This window comes from Pteropus medius, unplaced genomic scaffold (assembly GCF_902729225.1).
Source record: "Pteropus medius unplaced genomic scaffold, Ma_sr-lr_union100, whole genome shotgun sequence".
NCBI lineage: Eukaryota > Metazoa > Chordata > Mammalia > Chiroptera > Pteropodidae > Pteropus > Pteropus medius.
In genome coordinates, this window is record NW_024347790.1 from 2,003,692 (window position 1) to 2,024,908 (window position 21,217).

Here is a 21,217-nt window from a genome sequence, read left to right on the forward strand (position 1 = left end):
TTTTGAAGGTAATCATAAGTACTTCAGTGAATAACTATGCTTCTTATTTTAGTATTACAGAATTTGAAATTTCGTCATCGTTATCATCATCTACTTCAAGTATTGATTCATCAAGAATTGTAATCAATAAAAGAAGAAAAAAGGCCATCTTCTGCATCATGACCAGATTGTCCAGATGTCATGCTGGGAATAATACATTATAAGTGACATTTCTAGTCATCTTTCCAATCATTTGGAGCATCAGACTTTCCGCTGCAATCTGCAAAGGATGCTGGAGCCCTGCTGTCAGCAACGGCAGCTCAGGAAAGGAGGCATCACACGGAATGTGCCCTACCTGACGTCGTCCTCTGTTCCAACTGGAGGCATCTAGGTTCTTCTTGGGATTCATCTTCTTCCTGAGTTCCAGCCCCACGAACCAAAGGAAAAAAAAAAAAAAAGAAGGGAGAAAGTCAAAATAAGGCATTCATTCACAGCAACGCTTTTTTGCAAACCTACTAAGTAATATGAGATCGAGATCTGAAAAAAATAGATCAAGCCCTCTTAAAAATTTCGGCTTTCAACAAGTAAAAAATGAACAATGGATGTTGAATAGAATAGCTACGCGGGCGCTGGGTTGCAAACTGCAGGGTGCCATATACACATGGTGGTGTCTATAAATGCTGCCCCTGGAGGAATACAATCCATGGGCCCCTCTGTGACTAGTATGTTTGGGGGTGTCAGTTACTTAGACATAGTGGTGGGGGGTTTCTCAGTAAGATAGAAATTCTGCCAGGATGATGCAAAAAGAGAATTATGTTTTTGCTTTTCATAATTCAAAGAGCTGATTTCATGTTCTCTTGAAAACTCTATCACAGTTCACAGTTAATTTTATCTCTGGATGGACACATTCTTTTCTGGATTCTGGAATGATATTCTTTAATGACAACTGTCGCTGCTGTAGCACTGATAAAAGCAGACCCAGCTAGGAGTGAGAAGAACGTGTACAAGGTGCTTATCTAATTTCGTCTGCAAGATGAATTTATGCTGATTCCTTTATTTATTTTTTCCTTCACTGAACAATACTGGTTGAATACCGGGACCTTAACGTCTAGACAGGATCCCTTATAGCATTCTTTGAATTATATTGAGGGCAACTGCCTACTCAGCTTCCTTCCTAGGCAGGCAAACTTCTTTGCATACTTTGTTCTTCCTAAGAATTTAGCCTCATAGAGAAGATAGTCTAGACCATAATAAATCATATGGATATGTGCTCCATAAATGATACCTGAAGCTACTCCGTAAACAGAGTGGAAGAATGAAACTCAAAAACTGGGATTACTCACCACAAGAGCACTCCCCAGTTTGTCCTAAGTTTGCAGTTTCTAGGTAATATCTCATCTCTGGTGATGAAAATCCACCAGTCTCTCAAGCTTGGTTAGAAAGATTTTTTTAAAATGTCCTTTTCAATTCATAAGGATTAGTTTCATTAAATCATTATCAGTATCAACTTATCAGAGAATTGATTTCACCTGTTCTGTGGGAACAAAAGTTTTCCCAGAGATCAAAAGTCATCTTCAAATGTTCGTCATCAGGTACCAGTTCTAAAAATTTGTCCTGCTTTTGAAACCCATAAAATTGCATTGCCATGGGTAATTTGAGTAAACGCGCCTTCAATCCAATTATCTCAAATTTATGTTATAAGAAATTTTAATAAAGATTGCTTTCAAAATTACATTTCTGGAGAGGATGTAAATTACTAGTATACCAAAGGACATGTAAATGATAGAAAAGCTCCATCACACAGCAACTAAATGCAGCAAATAATTTCTCATGCCATGAGGCCCAACAAGACATTATATAATAAAAACATGAGAAGCTATTTTATAATAGAGCCACAAGGAAAGTCTCTCAAGATGCCAAAACAACCCAAATAAAGTTGTTTCATAGATGAAAGGATTCTCCTTTGAGCCAATAAAACTGTTTACTTTTTTATTGCTCTAAATTCCAGAATGGTGAAATAACTTACCCCTTTAGCTTTCCTCCAAACATATTTATTACTTTTTTTTAAATCGCCCCTCCTCCAATTTTCTCATTAACTAGTAAAAACTGCAAAGCCCTAGAATGATCTGCAGATGGAAGGATATTTGGAATACTTTAGGCTGGAGAGCTCTCAGCACAGAATAAACAAGCATCTGTCTTCGATAGCATAAACTCGGTTCTATTTAGAGAAAAAAGGCTGAGCTCCTTAGATTCTTATGTTTCTTCTCCTCAGTGGAAGTCTGTGACTTGCTGAATTTGTTCTTACTGGCCTTTTCCCAATGGAGCTAAAATAAAATGACAACAGTCCAACTGTAGTAGACATCTGTTGATTTTACTGCCTGGCATTCACTCACTCTGTCTAGTAAGTGTGTCCTAATTTCCTCTTTAAAGTCATCCTTTCCCACTCTTAATGAATTGTAATTCCTATAAAACCAACTCCATGCCCTGCACAGGACCCTAGACCCCTACTCCAAGGGTGGTCATGTGACCCAGGGCTAGATCATTAATCCAGTGCATTCCCAGTGATTGGTATAGTGTGGTCATGTGACCCAGAGTGATGCAATTTTTCCTGAGCTTGGTTCAAAGTGGTCATGTGATCCAGGGCCTATCAGTCCACTGCATTTCCCTGCAATTAGTTTAGAGTGATCATATGACCCAGCCAGGGCTAATGAGAAATTTTTCTCTGGACTATGATTTCTATTCTTACCCATTGATCCTGGAGCCTGAGACAACTGTGAGGGATGGAGCTACTGCTATCACATGTAGCTGCGACAGAGGCCCCATAAAAGAAGGCAGAGCCAAGAGATGGACTGATAGCAAGTCCTCATATTATCACTTGAACCAAATCCAGCCATGCCTGAGGTGAGCTCAACCATGGACTTTTCAGCAATTACATTCCTTTTTATTTTTTTAAAAGCTACATTGATTTTTTAAAATCAAAACCATTTCTATGTATCAAGTTGTCTGTCGCTTGTAACAGAATGAGTCCCAGTTGATACCTTGGCTCTGGGAAGCCGGGAGTGGGGTGTGTTGATTATTGACTTCTGTACCTCACATGCTATGATGTACTGCACAATATAATTAAGTGGAATGTGACAGGGACGATGCACTGAGGTGCTATTAAAATGTGGCAAACAATTGGGCTTTTCATCTGTTTCCTCTGAGGACTAATCCCAAGGTGTTTTGTATACTTTACAAGAGAAAATAGGGAAGGGAGAAAATAAAGTTTATTACACCCCCAGGTCCTAGACAAGGAGGTGTGGCACGCCTCACAGGGCCACATGAGAAAGGCACGGGGTGGTCAGGAACGGAAGCCGGGAGCACCAAGGCTACTGCTGGGGTTTCAGAGGGTAAGGCAAGGCAGGGAAATCCCATCAGGTAATTGTAGTTCAGGGGAGCCCAAGAAGATGGAAGGTGTCACTCCTGTCTTAGCCACTTCATCCCCTCACTCTGGCCAACACTGAGTCCATGGAGAATATATTCATCATGAGCAAAAACCACAATTCACTAAGCTACCCAACATCAGGGAGACTGGGGCTGACCAGAGGCTCATTTCATTCATTGTTTGCCTGGTGCCCCAGAGGGCTAACTGCTTTTCTTTATCTCTGCCTATAGGAAACCTAAGTAACTACGGCAACAGAAGAGATGCATGGGATCACACGCTTGTAAGGCTGCAGTTCTCGACCTTGGATGTGCATCCAAATCACCTGGAAGACAGCAGAAATACAGAGGACTCAGCTCTGTCGCACGTGGACGAGCCTGGGCCTCGGGATTCCTCATTGGCTCTCCCAGTGTTGCCGATACACACCCAGGTTTGAGAATCACTGTTGACCAGGATGGAAATTGGGTCTGGTCCCCAGACAATATCATCAAGGCTTCTCTTTTTCTCATTGCCTCCATTCACCCATTTCTGTCTGTGTGTCACTTCTCAGGCTCTTCCTTCATTACATGGTCAGGGCCACTAGAAGCTCTGACCACATCCTTCCAGTTCATTCAGACTCCAGAGAAGTGTCTCTGGACCCCAGTACACAGAACAGCTCCTTTCAAGGCAGGACAAGAAACTTCTCAGTCCCTGCATTTATACCCAGAAGTCTAGGGGTGGACTCTGAATGGTCCATCCTGGGTCAAGTACTTACTCCTAGTCACAGGCACATGCCTACCAGGAAACAGGGACTGGGATTTTCCAGACCTACATCATCACCCATCTCAAGAGCTACTGGAGGGAGGAGTGCTGCGATTGGAAGCCTCACCGGAACCTCGGGAGATAGGGAGGGAATACCGGGTCCCGAGAGGGGGAAGGAGGGATGCTGGCCACAGTGCTGTTCAAAATATATATTCCCAAAGCCACAGGACTAAAAATGCCTACTGCTTATTTAGTGCCGAGTATGTGCCAGGAGCTTCATATATGTTACATGTAATGTGGGATGATATTCAAAATATTTAACAGGATGGATGGTGCAGGCCACCAGCTAATCAGAATAGGGAGGGTCCTGAAGGTCCCTTTAGTTCCTGGACCATGCAGTTCAAGGATCTGGGGAGAGAGGTAATGTGAGAAATGGACGCCACTCAAAGGCTTGGAAGCAGTTACTTACCAGTTGATAGAAAGGTGTTTTAATATTTTAACAGCCATTACATTCTTATTTACACATACCTGCTGAATATTTTCAACCCGAGTGTCATTTTAACAACCACACTTGTAAAGTATAGGTACCTCCTGGAGGAATCCTGGAATATGCTAGAGGTATGCAAAGCCTCTCTGGAACATGAATTTCACTCGAAGATACGAGAGGAAAGATGCAATTACATGCAATTAAATTTGAGTACATTGAGGAAAGGTATACAGAACTGACCTAAATGTTTAGGATGACTATGGAATGGCAAGGAAGTTTGGACATGGAGTCCTGGACAGGGAGTACTCCTGTGGAAAAGACTGAAAAAGCTTTTGAGATTTGTGTCCCCATTATACAGAGGGGGCCCTGAAGGGGTGAGGATTTTGTCTAAGCATGCATGCCTTTAAGTGGGGCAAGAGTCACAGCATCTGCCTGGGTCAGAGCGCCTGCCCTCACAGCCAACCATGCTGCCTTCCTTCGTGTTTGCTCCTTGCCGGTGTTATTTATAGAAAATATAATCTCAAGTGGAAAGAACAGCTAGCTATTAAATAGCTATATTTAGTGGAAGGACTAACTGAAGAAGACTCTGGGTAAAGAAGAACATAGACTGTACGGTTTCACGGAGGAATGAGTGATCGCCCCTCAGAATTAGGAAAGGCCATTTCAAAGGCAGACCATTGTGTGTTTCGACATTTAGAGAGCCCTGGGCCAAAAAAAAAAAAAAAAAAAAACCACAGAGCAAAACAACATTTCTCACATGGTGGAAATTGCAGAACCAAGAGCATAGGAAAGTTTGACACAATCTTTACGGCTATAATTCGACATGCTGGTCCTAAGTTTAGAGTTACAAAATGACTGCAAAAATATGTGGATTGAAATAAACTCTCCAACTTCTGGGGAATAGAAAGGGTCAGACTGGTTGCCTATGATGGCTATGGTCTGAACGTGTGTCCCTCCAAAATTCTCATGTTGAAAAAATACTAATATCCAAGGTGATAGAATTAGGAGGTGGGGCTTTTGGAAGTGATTAGGTCATGAGGGCAGAGCCCTCATGAATGGGGTTCGTGCCCTTGTAAGAGAGGCCCCAGAGAGGCCCCCTGCCCCTTCCACCGGGAGGACATAGCAAGAAGATGGCTGTCTATGAAGCAAGAAGTGGGTTCCCAACAGACACCAAATCTGCCAGCACCTTGATCTTGGACTTCCTAACCTCCAGACTGTGAGAAATAAATGACGTTTGCTTAACCCACCCAGGCTATGATAGTTATAGCAGCCAGAACGACCAGTGAGAGAGAATCATGGCTCCTTGGCTGCCAATGACTTTTAATCCACAGGTACTCTATGAAAACTGTTAAATGAAAATAACTCGTTTTAAAGAAAAAATTTTCTCCTCCAATTTTTCTTTTTTTTTTTTCATAAAACTGAAGCTTCAGGAAGCTATGCATGCATATCACGTGCCTTCAAGCACTGCAGGGCAGACGGCCAAATATCCCTGGAAAACAGTGCAAGTTTGAGAAAGAATGTGCTAAAACGATTTCATACACATTGTGAATGAGAGCTTTTGTTGGAAATTTGGACACCAGTTTTCATTGTCTTCATATTAGTTCACGAAGTAGTAATACCTCATCTCTATTTAGTACCTCAATTTGAAAAATGCTGTCCTTCAATAACTCTGTATGGTGGCCAGAACAGGTGTCCTTCTACCTTAGAAAATGCAGTTTTCCTCCACTCACACTTGCAACACTTCTGACACCAGACCTGTGGGGTTTTCTCCCACACAGAACAATTCCACACCACCAGTCAAGTCTCCACGACTCAATTCAATTCTGACACTAACCTGAGTCAGTCAAGATCCCGTGAGTTAAGGGCCCAGTTCCACGAGACCGCCTCCACCTCAGATGCCAGTCACAAGCAGCAGGTCCCCAGGATAGCTATAACTTCTGTCCAATGTGGCTACATACTGGAGGTTCCCACGATCCCGTCCTTCATTTTGATGATTTGCTAGAGTGTCTCCCAGAACCCAGGAACTAGCTACTATTAGCTACTATTGCTAATTTATTACAAAGGATATTTTTAAAGATACATGAACAGCCAGATGAAGAGGTAAATGAGGTGAGGTCTGGAAGGGTCCCGAGCACAGGAGCTTCTGTCTCCCTGAATCTGGGGTGTGGAGACGTATTCACCAACCCAGAAGCTTTCCAAAACCCATCCTTTTAGGACTTTATGTTGGCTTCCTCACCTGGGCATGAGCAATTATTAACTCTATTCCCAGCTCCTCTTCCCTCTCTGGAGAATGGGGAGCGGGGTCTTAAATGTCCAAGCTTCTAATGGTGATTTGGTCTTTCTGGTGACCAGCCCCCATCCAGAAGCCCACTCAGCATCGTCTCATCAGAATAAAAGGCACTCCTAGCATCCAGGAAATTCCAAGACATTTAGGAGCCCTGTGTCAGACGCTCCTATCACTTAGGAAATTACAAATGTTCAACAGCTCTGTGTCAAGAACTGGGGCCAAAGACCAAACGTTAGAATGAAGATTCTCCTAGCACCCTTGTTTACAAAGGAGCTTTGTGCCAGGAACCAGGGACAGAGACTAACATAATATAAATGTTTCTTATTTCATACTCTCATTTACCACATGAGCAAATTGAAGACTTATAGTCACATGACTATAAAGGCAAGGCCAGATCCTTGCCTCGCTAGCCATTAAAGGAGCACCTTCCAATTCGCTCCGACCATCCCTCAGAGTTCAGGTAGAGGGACCAGATAGTACGGGTCTCTAGTTAGGGATCGAAAGCAGAGAAAGAGGAGAGGTGCTGTCAGAGACCCAAATCTGAGGTCTAGTTTCCATATCCTGACCAGCCTCACTTTAGAACTTATTCTAAGCCATGACATTTATGGAAGCTGGAATTATGCCTATGAGGAGGTTACACCCCTAGACAGTGACACCCAACAACTCTTTTGTTTTCCTGTAGAACTTTCCAGAAAAAAGTGGAAATTTAAAGGTGGAATTTTTTTTTTTTAATTTTTTTTTTTTTTAGATAAACCTAAATGTTTCTAGGAAGTTAGAAGCTACAGTCAGGAAATTTAGATTCGAGCTCCAAAATTCAACCTCTTTTTCTGAAGCTTAAATTGACATAAAGTACTATTTATTAACTGCCCAAATGAGCTTAAAATATTTTCTGGATCCATCCTGGGGGGAAAAAAAATGCTAAACTGGGGTTGCTCACTGCCAGCTAAAGAATGGGAGAAGGAGGGAGGGAGGGAGCCAGTGACCTCTTGTCCTGCCCTCTCCCAGGCTCCACCAATATGCAGAGTCCTGACCAAGCATACTTCTTAAAGCAACTTTTAAAGCAACATTATTTTTAAATATAATTGTACCAGTTCTTTTAAGTACAGTAGTGTCATGCAACTCATGGCTTTGCAGAAATTTCCCCCACTGAAGACCTAAGCTTGAGAAAACCTGGGAAGCCTCCTAGAATGGATTCAGGACTTCCCTGGGTTAATATATAGCTCTCACCTTTCAGGTTGTGTTACCAATAAAAGAATTAAAAATAATGTCCTTCCACTAATCCTTATTAATATCATTTTAGAAAGGCAATGCTGTCAGAGGGAAAAGGAGAGCCAGAAGAGCCATCTTCCAGTCCCATATAACAATGGGAACCTGACCAAGTTCATACCACCTGTGCTTCATTTTCTCATTAACAAAATGGAGATGGCAGCAGCCCTTCCCAAAGTCGTGACCGTGCTTCTAGAGCAAGAAGGGAGAGAGCAGGAAAAGCACGCCATGCTCTTTAGAATAACAGAAGCTTCAACGTTCTTGTTATTTGGAAAGAGATCATCATTAGAGGTCAGTATTTTTATCATTTTGCTTCAACGGAACCCATACAATACAAAATCAACACAATGAAGAGAATTCTGTCACCCCGCACGCAGTGATCACTCAGCAAATGTTTATGGTTTGTGGGCCAACCATACAGTTTCCAGTCCACTCGGAGTGCCAGAGGAGAAACAGGTGTGTGTGCTGGTGGGCGGGGAGGCAGGTCTTAATGAAAGGTGCTGCCAAGGGTGATTTCCTTCCATTTCCATTCCCATTCTGCCTATAAATGCTTCTTGCCCAATATTTCTCCTGGATATAGCCTGACAGAACCACTTATTCCTAGACTACACATACATACACGTGCATATACACAAACACACATATGTACACCTACAGAAACACATGCACACAAACATACACATAGACAAACACACAAACTTTTATACACATATACACACATGCACAAACACACATACTCAAATGCACATACGCACAAACACACATAAACACAAAGTATACACACATACATATAAACATATGTGTACGTGAACACACACATGTGCATGTACACACATACAAATACACACAGCCTACCAAAAGTAAACTAAACGACGACAAAGGAAAAGTCTGGTGAAGGGATTTCAGTTGCTCAGCTTCTCCAGGCCCATCAGCGCTTCTGCCCTTCCTATCAGGATACGTGCTGCTTGTTTGAGCATCTCTTTGTCAGAGCTTCCAGAAAGAGAAGGGCAGTTACTGCAAGTTTGAGTGTCAACTTAAGCAATGCCCAAAGTTCCTTTACAAGGAATTAATAAACAGAGTTGCCTTTTTCCAGACATCACTCTCTGGTTTGAGCACCCTCCACCCACCTTCCTGCTGGTCCTCTGCGGCCCACAGCTGCCGCCAACACGCTCCAGATGTTCAGATTCCCCAGGACTCTCCCACCTCTCTCTGTGGGTCTGCTCTGGTCTACTCTCAGGGAGAAGACAGGTGCTTTCTGGGGAAGCGGTCAAATCTGGGCTTTCATCTAGAAAACCAAGTCAAACGGCAGCTCTGCTTCCTTTATTCATTGTCATTCAACAAGCAGTGACGTCCACCATTGAGAATGTCCCTTGTGGTTCCTCTCCACCCCACCCACACTTTTGTGAACAGTCACTTTATTAAGCTCTCCTTAAATTATTCTAATTTGAGGGCCACCTGTTTCCTGTTGGGACCTTGAGTGACAGAGCAAACAGCAGATATATCAGGGAGAGCAGGATGCAAAAATTATATAAATATATATGTGTGTTTGTGTGTGTGTGTATACATATACATATATTCCAGTGGTGGTGGTCATGATTCATCCATTTATTTATTCCACAGACATTCATGAGGGCCAGCTATGTAAAAAGCACCATGGGTAAAGGAACCACACTTCCTGGATTTTATGAGACAGTGTCAGCTATAACATACTTTGTAATGGTCAGACTATTTTAATTTGGGGTTCATAAAATATGATTTCAATAACTATGGGCAATGAGAAAATGAGTAAGATGCAATCTGTACTCTGAGTTTATACTCTTGTCTAGTTTAGTCCTTTAAGTCTCTAAAAGAAAAATTCAAGTGGAGACTGTCTGAGGCATGATCAAGTACCAGCTCTGCATTCTGCAGGTTATGCTCTGAGCAAAGCTCTCTCGCCCACCTGATGAGTGGTGAGTCTGCGGCTTTGGGGTTAAAGGCATCGGCCGTGATGACAAAGACTCACAATGGGCCAGGCAGCGAGCTGAAAGCTTTACGTACAATATTTAATTTATTCTTCATGAAAACTCCTATAAAATAGGCCTGGTTTTCATTTTACGGAAAAGAGAGACTTAAAATGTTAAGCACCTAGTTGCAGTAGCATCTACTAACTCAAGTCTATATCCAATTCACACCCAAGCCTATCTCTAAGGCCCACTGCTCTTACCTACTCTGCTTCAGCGTCTCTTCCAGGAATAGATAATTCACAGCCAGACCAGAGGGTATTTGGTGAATGAGACAATTACAGGTTTGCAGGCAAAGGGCTGTCCTGCAATTTTGGCTTACCCTTTGTTATTATATCCACACAAGGAAGAATCCGCTGGGGAACCAACCTCACAGGAGTCTCCTTTTGATCCTGTGTGGTAGAATCAGGCATCAGGTAACAATTAGCTCAGATTAGATTAGAGAGATGAGAAAGAAGAATTAGAAAGAAAGGTAAGGGGTTAGCCGCACAAGATGGATCCCAGGGCACACCAAAGATTCGTTTTTGCGGAGGCCTTGGCTCCCTTTGAACCATCTAATACTTATTGCTTTGGGGAAGTAGTGGAGATTGGTGTGTTAGTGGGTGGGGTGGTGAGGGACATACTTGAACCTTAAAACTGAGATGCGCCACATTGGGGTAGGGGGTGGGTGGGCAGCTTCACCAGGCACCTCCTTTGGGTACAAGGGGAGCCAGCCTAATCACACAGGTGGATTTTATGAGCGGTAAGCAATACAAATGTTTGTAAATTTAAAGCACCCCATAAATTTTGAAGAATTCAAGTTTAAGACCTGTTGATGCCCTCATAAAAACCTACTTAACTTTCCCCCTACACCTGAAGTACCCATATATCATGGTTTATGCCTGATGTCCCAGATGATCATTAATGGTGTCCCCTTTCACTCTCAGACGTGTCAATTTAGATAAATTTTCACCCTACCTTTGCTGTATGTAACTGATCAATAAAAGAAGGTGAGGCAGTGGGTCCCTGAGCTTCAAATACTCTGAATTTGGTTTCAGAATGAGCGTTGGCTTGTTGCATGGGCCTAGGTGATTCAAATAACCTCTCTGATCCTTTATGTGCCAAGGGAGAATAAAATATGTGGCCCGTGACTTTTACGAGCATAGCAAACAGAATTAGTTTCTAGAGTTATAGATCTTAGAACTAGACATAACCCAGAGAGGTCATTTAGCACATGGGGCTATGAAGAGCCATACAGAAGTCACGATGATGCAGTCAGCCTTCTCCACGGCCCTCTGCTGTCTGGAAGTCTAACAACTCAACCCAGCCATGGGTGACTTAAGCCTTTTATCAAGTGGAATCCCAGCTACCAATCAGTCTGTGTCTGTCTGCCTGTGTTTACCATAACAAAATGTCCAGTAGTCCCTAGCCTTGTTAATGAATCTCAGAGAGGTATCCAACCTGGATTCAGCAGCTGGCTCTGAATGTAGGTTGCACTTGCCAACTCATCAGTATACTTCATAGACAACAGTGGGATGGGGGGACCCAACCCCAAGGGCCCGCTGGCTGTGAGCAAGAGCATCGTGGCTGGTCCCAGTGATTTGTTCCTTTAGTGTCTCTGAAGACTGTCACAGTCTGCTCCTCTCTGTCCTGTTTACTTTTGCTCCCAGTCAACTGTGTCCACAACCTCCACTCTTCAACCAGGCCTAACAATTTTATTTAGATGATGGCTGATAAATTGACAGTCTAGAGAGAAAAATAAGAGGGGAGGTTCGGGGAGGGAAAATAAAAAAGATATTCAGCCCTAAGACTGAAATGGGAGCCAATCCTGTTCTTGGGCCTCTAGATGAAGCTGTGGATGGAAAGCATATCACATCTTAGTCCCTTAAAAAAGGAGCTAGAAAAGGCTGCCTTGGTCCCTGTGCTCCTTCATTTTTTCGTGGTTAACTCTCCTCTCCTCCCCACTGTAGACCCCCAATCCTGCATTCTCCAAACCCAACTGAGTCACAGAAATGGCAGTGGGCCATTCCCCCAGATTTCCGTGGAACCTGGAATCATTTCCAGAGCAAGTACCGTGAGGTTTTGAAATAATGCAGGGCTTCATGTTCGTGGGATTGGAAGGTGTGCTATGCCTGCCCGGGAATTAATCAGAGGCCAAATATGCATTCAGGAACCAATAACTTATAAAGTACTATGTTCAAGAATGTTTTCAGGTTTTCTCTCTCTCTCTCTTTCTCTCTCTCAGTAGTTTTAGAGTAACTGGGAAGAAGCAAATGAAAAAAAGCCACTTTACGATGCCTTCACTTCTAGGAAAAATATAAGGGTGCCCTTGAAAGCTATATTATCCCTCTGCAAAATAGGTTGCCTGTGGGCTTCAGGGTAAGCAGCAGCTGTCTCCCCTTGTACACAGAGCTTGTAACATCAGTTTTGATGTACCCTTACCTAGACTGTTTCTACAATTTTGCACCTTCATTGCTGTGGGGCCACTTGCCACACACTGGCCCAAACCTAATTCAACTTTTGATCTTGAAACACAAATACCAAGGTTAAAAATATGTCCATAGTAATTTTAAAATGCATGAAAACAAATCATTCATGCAGTCGTACTCCTAAACCAAGTTAAGTCATGGTGGATTTGCTTGGAGAGAAGCAAAAATCTACTGTGGGCAGTTCCCTATGTCTTTTGGACTTAGTGATGGAAGACCCCATTGAGTTATTTGAGTAAAAGCAGAAAGAAGTGACACTGAGTGTGGGAAGAGCTAACACAAAACCCAGAGGGTTATTAGAATGCCTGTGCCTTGGAGATTTTTGGAAATTCTTTGCAAATTTTTCAATTTAATTCACCAAATTTTTACTGCTTACAGCTATATGTGTATCGCACTTTATAATATAAAAAGATGTTTTATATATGTTATCTCACATGAGCTATGTAGCAGCTCTTTGAGAAAAGTACTATCATACTCACTTTATACTTGGGCATGCTAGGGCTCAAAAAGGTTATGTGATTTGATCAAAATCATATGGCTAATACTCAGCTCCAGATCTGTCTGATTTTCAGCGTGGGGTTCATTTCACCATATTCCTGCCGACTTGTTTATGCTTGTTTACTGTATACAAACTAGTGTCCCAGCTTTCAGGGAACTACAAATTAGAAAGCATTGCCCTGCCCTCTTTGGGACTAAGACAGAAACGTAAATTACCTGTAATACACAGTAGATATGATCATTGAAAAAGTGGCAGGAGCGCATGCTGTGAAGGTTCTGAGAAGGACAGAACCACGTCTCTTTGGGGAACTAGTAAAATCTGGATGACAGAAATAGGTGTAAGTTGGAGCATGGAAACTGGGCATAACTGTAAGCAGGTAGAGATAGGAGGTAGGATACGATGCTGACTAAGGGGACAATAGAAGGCAAGTATGGTGTGTGATGAGAATAATAAGACAGGTTCTGGCCATTCAAGGGCATTTGTAGGGAAGGGAAAATAGGCTGGGCACACAGTACAGTGTTTGAGTGCCACAGTTAAGGCTTTTTACTCAATTTGCAAGGCTGTTGGAAGCCTGCAGTGGAGCATAAAGATTGCCCATTTGGAAGATTAGTCTGGAAACAGTATGCAGACTGGATTGGCGTGTGGACAGCCTTTGAGTGGGGAGGACACTGAAGAGTCCTTTAAAAAAAAAAGCTGTAATAATAATTGTGATGCAGAGGGAGTAGCTGACAAAATGAGGTCAAGCAAAATCCAGGAGAAAATCAACAGAGTCGAGAAATAATCCCCGGTGAAGAGACTATTCTTTGAAGGTGAGCTATTTCTTTGGGCAATTTATGAAGCTGGAGGGAAACCCTGTCACAATAAACTCCTAGCATCCGCTAGGGTACCTTGGGGGATGAAAGAGCAAGCACCTGGCTTCCCGCGGCTTGTAACTTTCAGAACTCAAGAAAAATGGAGTGGATGGCTTACTTCCATATGGAAGCCTTGAGGGCATTTCAGTGTTTGCAGAGAATTTAATGTAGAGAGAGTAATTAGTGCCGACATCAGACACAATCCAATCAAAAGATGAATGTTCTGATTCTGAATGACAATAAAAATGGGGCTGGGGGCGGAGGTGGAAGCTAAGAAACCCAGCCTGGATTTATCTCTGTTTCCTGAGCGGGACCCATGTTGCATAATTTGCTACAGTTCCCAGGGCATGCATTTTCTGCCACATGACTCTCATTCCCAGAAGACTAACCTCCACTTTCCACTGGCAGCTCTGACAGCCGAAGTTCTTTGAAATCTCATCAGCTCTGAACGAACTACAGGCCCAGCTGGTCACTTGGATGCCTGCTACAAGCAGGAGGAAAAAATGGCACTGGGGATGGGCGCCAAAATGTAACCAGGTAAACTTCACCTGGCTTACAGGAATCCCCAGGGCAGCGACTATCCTGCGCGGCGCGCACACGCGCGCACGCGCACGTCCAGACGCACGCACACGCTCGCTGTCACGCACGCGCACGCACCCACGTCCCGCCTCGCTCCGGACATGGCCCCTCACGTGCTCTACCAGCCAGCGCTCCAAGAGGACACTAGTCAAGAACCAGATGTCCAGGCATGTTTTCCTTCAAAAATCCCTCTGTAGTGCCGGTTCTTATGGAAGGAAGCATTGGGTTCATCTGATTTTAAGCCACTTCTCTGAAAACATTCTTTAATGTCCTAATTTAACCTCCTGTTCCCCTACATTGTGCTAATGTCGTTTAATTCTCTATAACAAACTTTGGGGTTTTGTTTTTGTTTTTGTTTTTGCCGTTTGAAACGGTAACAACAGCCCCACACCTGTTTTCCTGTCTCTCACAGAATCATCGAATGTGGGAACAGAAACAAATGCAAAGGCCATCCAGGATGTCCATTGCCTCGTGTTACACAGCGAAGGGAGACCAGACAGAAGGCATGGCTGGCCCCAGGCAAGGATTTTTTTTTTTTTTCCCCTAACAAAAAGGGTGAGGGAAGAGGGAATTGTGTGGTGTCGTAGTGGTGACCTTCTGCAACACTAGCCCATTACAAACTTGTCCCTCTGATGGTCTTTTCTCCTTTTTAAAAATTTATTTTTAAAATTAAATATATTAGGATAACATTGGTTAGTGACATTATATAATTTTCAAGATTAGAATTTGGTATCTATGTACTCTATTAAGTGCTTCCCACCCGAAGTCTAGTTTTCTTCCGTTATCATACATATGACCCCTTTTACCTACTTTGCCCTCCCCTACCCTCTCTCCCCTTTGTTAACCACCACTCTGTTTTCTGTATCTATGAGTTTGTTTTAAAAAGTAAACTAGCAAAACAAAAACTCCAGTGGCCTTTTGAGAGCAGTGTAGCAGTTCCCTTCCCATGAAGGGCTTAAGAAGTGTAAGGAGTAGTTAAGCACTCTCGAATGTACTTCTTAGCAAACAAAATAGAATTTAAACAATTATCACAACATTAGCAATGTTTTAAAACAAACATGTTTAGAGATCCAGTGTTCCTACTGCTAGCAATAGCTGCCCACTCTCCCAAAAATATTGCAGAAATATTCTTTAGTTCTTCTTTTCAAGTGAAAAGTAGGGAATACACTGACAACTAAATGCCGGAGTATTTACAATTGTCCCACAAACAAGTGCATTTAATGAAATATTCTTAAGCAACAAGGAGAAATACATTGTTTATGTACGTACACAATATTATATGTATAAGTAATACATGTATGTGTGTATAAAAGATTTCTGCTCAGCATTTCTCCTTGGCCAGATGTGATTAAATTAACCTTGTGTTTTAATGTTGCTTTTTTTCCATAATGGCTTTGATTTAATAATTGAATTTATTATCTTTTAAAAAATACAATAGAAAGCCATGCGTTTGATGCATCACAGCTGGAAGAATAGCTCCCCCATAGCAGAGTAAAGTTTGTATCTTTTGGAGTTTGAACAAAACACAAAACAAAAAATAATCTTTTAAAAATGATACCAACTCATTTCTAAGGCTTCCTTGTGTTATAATGAAATGCAGTAATCAACTCTGCTTTAGTAATCAATAAGGAAAATGCTCGCATTTTTTACACCTACATCAGGGCTTGATGTCAAGGTTGGTTTTAAAGTCGTCCTTTTTCAAAAATGCTGCCTCGATTTTTTTAAGGTTGCCATTCATAGTCAGTTAGACATCCGAGCCTATAATTTCTGGTTTGTTTCTAAGGTTCAGTAGTAACAGAGATGGTTGAGCAGAGAACCAGGCATGATGATTTTAAAACAAAGTCTTTTGAAGGGGAAGAGGAAAAGAGAAATGCTAAAATGTTGGGACAGAAGGCTAAGTTCTCTTCCCAGCTGGCACTAAGAAAACCCTGTTCATTTTGTATAAACCATATTTTGAGAGAAGCAGCCATCATGACACCCATTTTCTAGATGGTAGGAGACCCTTTCTGTACTCAAAGGTATTACATCCATGTGGCCAATGTATTGATCCTCAAAGAATGTTAGATGATTGAATGAAGGCCCCTAAATCAGGAGTTAGAGGTTTTAAGGCTTAAATGGAAAAATCCAATCACTATTTTCTACTACATTTATCAATGTTGTAAGAGGCTAATTGTTAACGTTTGGGTAAATTTTTGTGCAAAATAAACACAATAAACAAATTATCCAACAAAAAGGAACAGATTTGAACTGATGGCTAACAACATGTTGGATGTCATAAGAGAATCCACAAACAAATGATTTGCTATTTATTCTCAAAACGTTAAGAGAGTATAAGCCCATCCTTAGAAAGGTGGGTCTTCCTAGAGACAGGCCCTGACTGTCTCTAGTCCAGTTGGGGTGGTTAAAATTAAACTGGATATATCTAAGATGAAATCAAAACAGTACGACCCACAGAATGGGAGAAGACATTTGCAGATCATATACCTGATAAGAAATTAATAACCAGAATATATAAAGAACTCCTACAACTCAATGACAGCAACAAAAACTAACAACCCAATTCAAAAATGGACAAAGAACTTTAATAGGCATTTTTCCAAAAAAGATATGCAAACATCCAATACACGGATGAAAGACACTCAATATCATCATTAGGGAAATGCAAATCAAACCACAGTGAAATACCACTTCATACCCATTAGGATAACTTCTGTCTGTCTATCTATCTATCTATACATACCCAAGTGTTGGTGTGGGTGTGAAGAAATTGGACCCCCTGTGCATTGCTGGTGGTACTGTAAAATGGTGCGGCTGCTGTGGAAAACAATATGAGAAGCAGCAAAAAGCTAAATGTAGAATTACTATATGACCCAGTAATACCACTTCTAGGTATATACCTAAAAGAATTGAAAGCAGGGATTGAAACAGATATTTGTACATTCATGTTTACAGCAGCATTATTCACATATGAAAAGATACATATCCATACAGACACTGAGATATTATTCAGCCTTTAAGAGGAATGAAATTCTAATATGTGCTACGACATGGATGAACCTTGAACACATGCTAAGTGCAGTAAGCCAGACAAAAGAACAAGTACTTCTTGATTCCACTTATATGAAGTACCTGAAATAGACAAATTCATCGAGACAGAAAATAGAATGGTGGGCACCAGGGCCTGGGGGAAGGAAGAACAATGGGGAGTTAGTGTGTAATGGGGACAGAGTTTCAGTTCAAGAGGATGAGAAAGTTCTGCAGACCGATGGCAGTTGTGGTCACACAATGATGCGAATGTACTTAATGCCACTGAACTGTACACATAAAAGTGGTGTAAGTGGTGAATTTGTTCTATTTTACCTCGATGAAAAGGAGTAAAGATGATTTTAAATGGTTTAGCTCTGATTCTATCACAGCCTCCTCTTAAGTGAGTTCAGAAGCTGTCATAACCACCTTTCATCTGCTTCCCCCAATTCTTCTCACAATGAGATTCTCCGTAAGGACACAAAGAGACCAGACTTCTGGGTCAGGTGATCATCACGTGCAGCAGCTCAGAGAGTTTGTGCTCCTGGGTACCTCCCAGAGATCTCTGCTTGGAACCAGGATGAAAGGAAAAATGATCACCAACAGGGTGTCCCCAAGGTCAAAGAGAGGTGAACCCATACCTGCAGAGGACAAGGCTCTGCTCCCAGAGCTGTGCTCTCCATAGGCCAGTATTGGAACTTGGGGAACTTTGGTCTCAAGGGACATGCTCCCCCTCCCTTGTGTGAGCTGTGGCAGCTGGGGTAGATTGAGGAGCCACTTTACTGCCATAAGTAGGAGGTCCCAATATGTATTCTCCTTTTCTATTCATAAGCATGGTTCCCTACCCTCTATCATTATTAATAATGAAATAGTCATAGATTTTGGATTTTTTTTAAAGCAACTTAGAAAGAAGTCATTAGTCTCTCAGTGAATCCATCTTGTGGAGGAGACAGCAAGCTTATGAGAAAAAAATAATACAAATTCAAATCAGGCTGTGGAAGGCAAATCACATGCTAATGGCTATTAATGGCAGAGCCTCCAGCCCCCAGCATTGCTGATGGAGTCCAGCTGAGGCATGCTGTTCCCACACGCTCCCTTCCTTTTCCTATCTTACTGTCACTTTGTTATGGCTGCCTAGTCTCCTCACCTCAGGAGGTGTGAACCCCAGATCAACTTGACCATTTCCCTTTTCCATGACTTCATTTGCATTTCAGACAGATGTCTGCAGAAAGGATGTAGGATGATTTTCCACTTATTTCGTGATCTGTGGAGCTGAATTTTCCAGAGAAACAGCCTTTAGAGATAAGTGGTGAAACAAAAATGCAGCCAGGCCATATTTACACTTTTCTTTGGGCACTGGCTCTTAACCTTGGCAGTATGTTTGAAGAAAAAATGTGAAGTTGGACCGTATTAAAATTAAAAACGTCTGATCTGCAAAAGACACTGTCAAGAGAAGGAAAAGACAAGTAATAGCCTGGGGGAAAATATTTGCAAAACATGTACCTGATAAAGGACTGGTATTCAGAATATACAAAGAACTCCTAAAACTCAACAATAAAAAAAAAAAAAACCAATTTAAAAATGGGCAAAAGATTAGAACAGACCTCATCAAAGAAGATATGCAGATGGCAGATAAGCATATGAAAAGATACTTGGCATAATATGTCATTAGAGAATTGGAAATTAAAACAACAATTCGATACCACTACATACCTATCAGAATGGCCAAAGTCCAAAACGCTGACAGCACCAAATGCTAGCAGGGGTGCAAAATGGCACAGCCACTTTGGAAGAGAGTTTGGCAGATTCTTACAAAATTAAACATACTCTTACCACATGGTCCAGCAATTGCAGTCCTTAAAATTTATCCAAATAAGTCGAAAACTTAAGTCTACATAGGACCATGCACATGAATGTTTGTAGTAGTTTTATTCAGAATTACTGAAAATTGGAAGCAACTAAGAGGTCTTTCAATAGATGAATGGATAAATGGCACATCCGGACAATGGATTACTATTCAGGTAAAAAAGAAATGAGCTATCAAGCCTTGAAAAGACGTGGAGGAACCTTAAATGCGTTTTGCTAGGTGAAAGAAGACAGTCTGAAAAGGCAGCATACTGTACGATTCCAGCTATATGGCATTCTGGAGAAGGCAAAACGATGGAGACAGTAAAAAGATCAGTGATTGAGGGGTTCAGAAGAGGGAGGGAGAAATAGCTGAAGCACAGGGAGTTTTTAGGGCAGTGAAACTGTCCTTCATGATGGATACATGTCATTAGACATCTGTCAAAACCCATGGAATGTACAACACAAAGAGTGAACCCCTAATGTAAACTATGAACTTCCGTTAATAATAATAATGTATTAATATGGGCTCATCAGTTATTACAAATGTACCACACTAACACAAGATGTTAATAATAGTAGAAAGTGGGGGTGGGGAGGGAGAAGGATACACATGGGAACTCTGTACTTTCCACTCATATATGTATATATGAGTGTTTTAAAAATAGCAATGCATAGGCCCCACGCCAGAAATTTTGATTTGATTAGTGTCCAGTTGTGTACATGGTTTTCCCCGAAGCAGTATGAGGCTTACATTCATAGCTTCTTGCCAGAAAGCAATAAATCCCCCAAGTTTACCAAGTTGGGAGGACAGGATTTTCAACCGTAGCCCATCAGTATCACTTAATAAAAGCGCAGGTTCATTTGTACTTTAGGAAGCCACCAAAATCGGGGGGACTGACTAGAAGCCAAGATCATTAGTATAGTAGTGAGTCCAGGGCCTGATGATTTATTGCGAAAAGGTCTAAGTAACAAAATGGTCAGAGCTTCAAATGAGAAGTATTTTTTTCCCCCTAAATTCTTTTTCTCAAAAGTATGCAGCCAGGGCTTTGTTTCAGAAAAATACTCATATTCCCTTGGGCTGTAGTTTCAGGCAGTTTTCTTAGTGGTGACCCAATCATCACCTTATGGTTTGTTGTCCCCTCGGGGGGCTTCTGTTCCTGAACTCCAGGCTTCTCCTGCAGCCCCAGTCTTGGCTGCTGAGCTTCGGGGTGGCCCTGCCCCCCTGAAACCACCACCCCCAAAACTGGACTCCCTGCACTGCTTGTTCTTCAGACAGGCCTAGAATCTCACGCAAATCCGTGCTGCCTTCTGGCTGAGCAGATTAAGTGAACCACACCGTTGTGAGGGAGATAATGGGTTATTATGTTACTCGCTCTCAACAATTGACAATACACCTCCATGTTGTTCATGGCGCTTGGCCCAGCAATTCCCTGTCAGCAAAGCTTCAGCTGTGAGGAGCTTCATTTTACAGCATGGATAATGTTGCACATTTTGAAAATATTTGACAGGACTTCAAAAAGTTTCCTTGTAATATTCACCATTGTGGCCCCAAGGAGAGGGAGTAGGGAATGCCACCTAGGGCTGGAGGAATTTGTGACACAGGGAGAGTCTTTGAGTAGGAAGAAATAATGCAAATCTGCTGCCATTTCTGGAGAGTGAGGAGCTGAGTTGGGGAGACTGGCAGATGCTGGTGTTCTCTGATCCCTGTTCTGCACCAGAATTCTGGAACAGCGCGCGTTAAATGGGTTGAACAGAAAAAGCAGAACTTCA

General features: G+C 42.1%; 1 protein-coding gene across 1 annotated transcript in view; it reads right to left on the reverse strand.

Annotated features, from left to right (window-relative positions):
• Positions 1-21,217, reverse strand: part of FAM107B (family with sequence similarity 107 member B) — a 186,497-nt gene that overhangs the window by 118,060 nt on the left and 47,220 nt on the right. Inside the window, exon 2 of the mRNA XM_039877423.1 lies at positions 335-395. Within this exon, the coding sequence (XP_039733357.1) occupies positions 335-395 (61 nt within the window). The remainder of the gene's footprint in view (positions 1-334; positions 396-21,217) is intronic.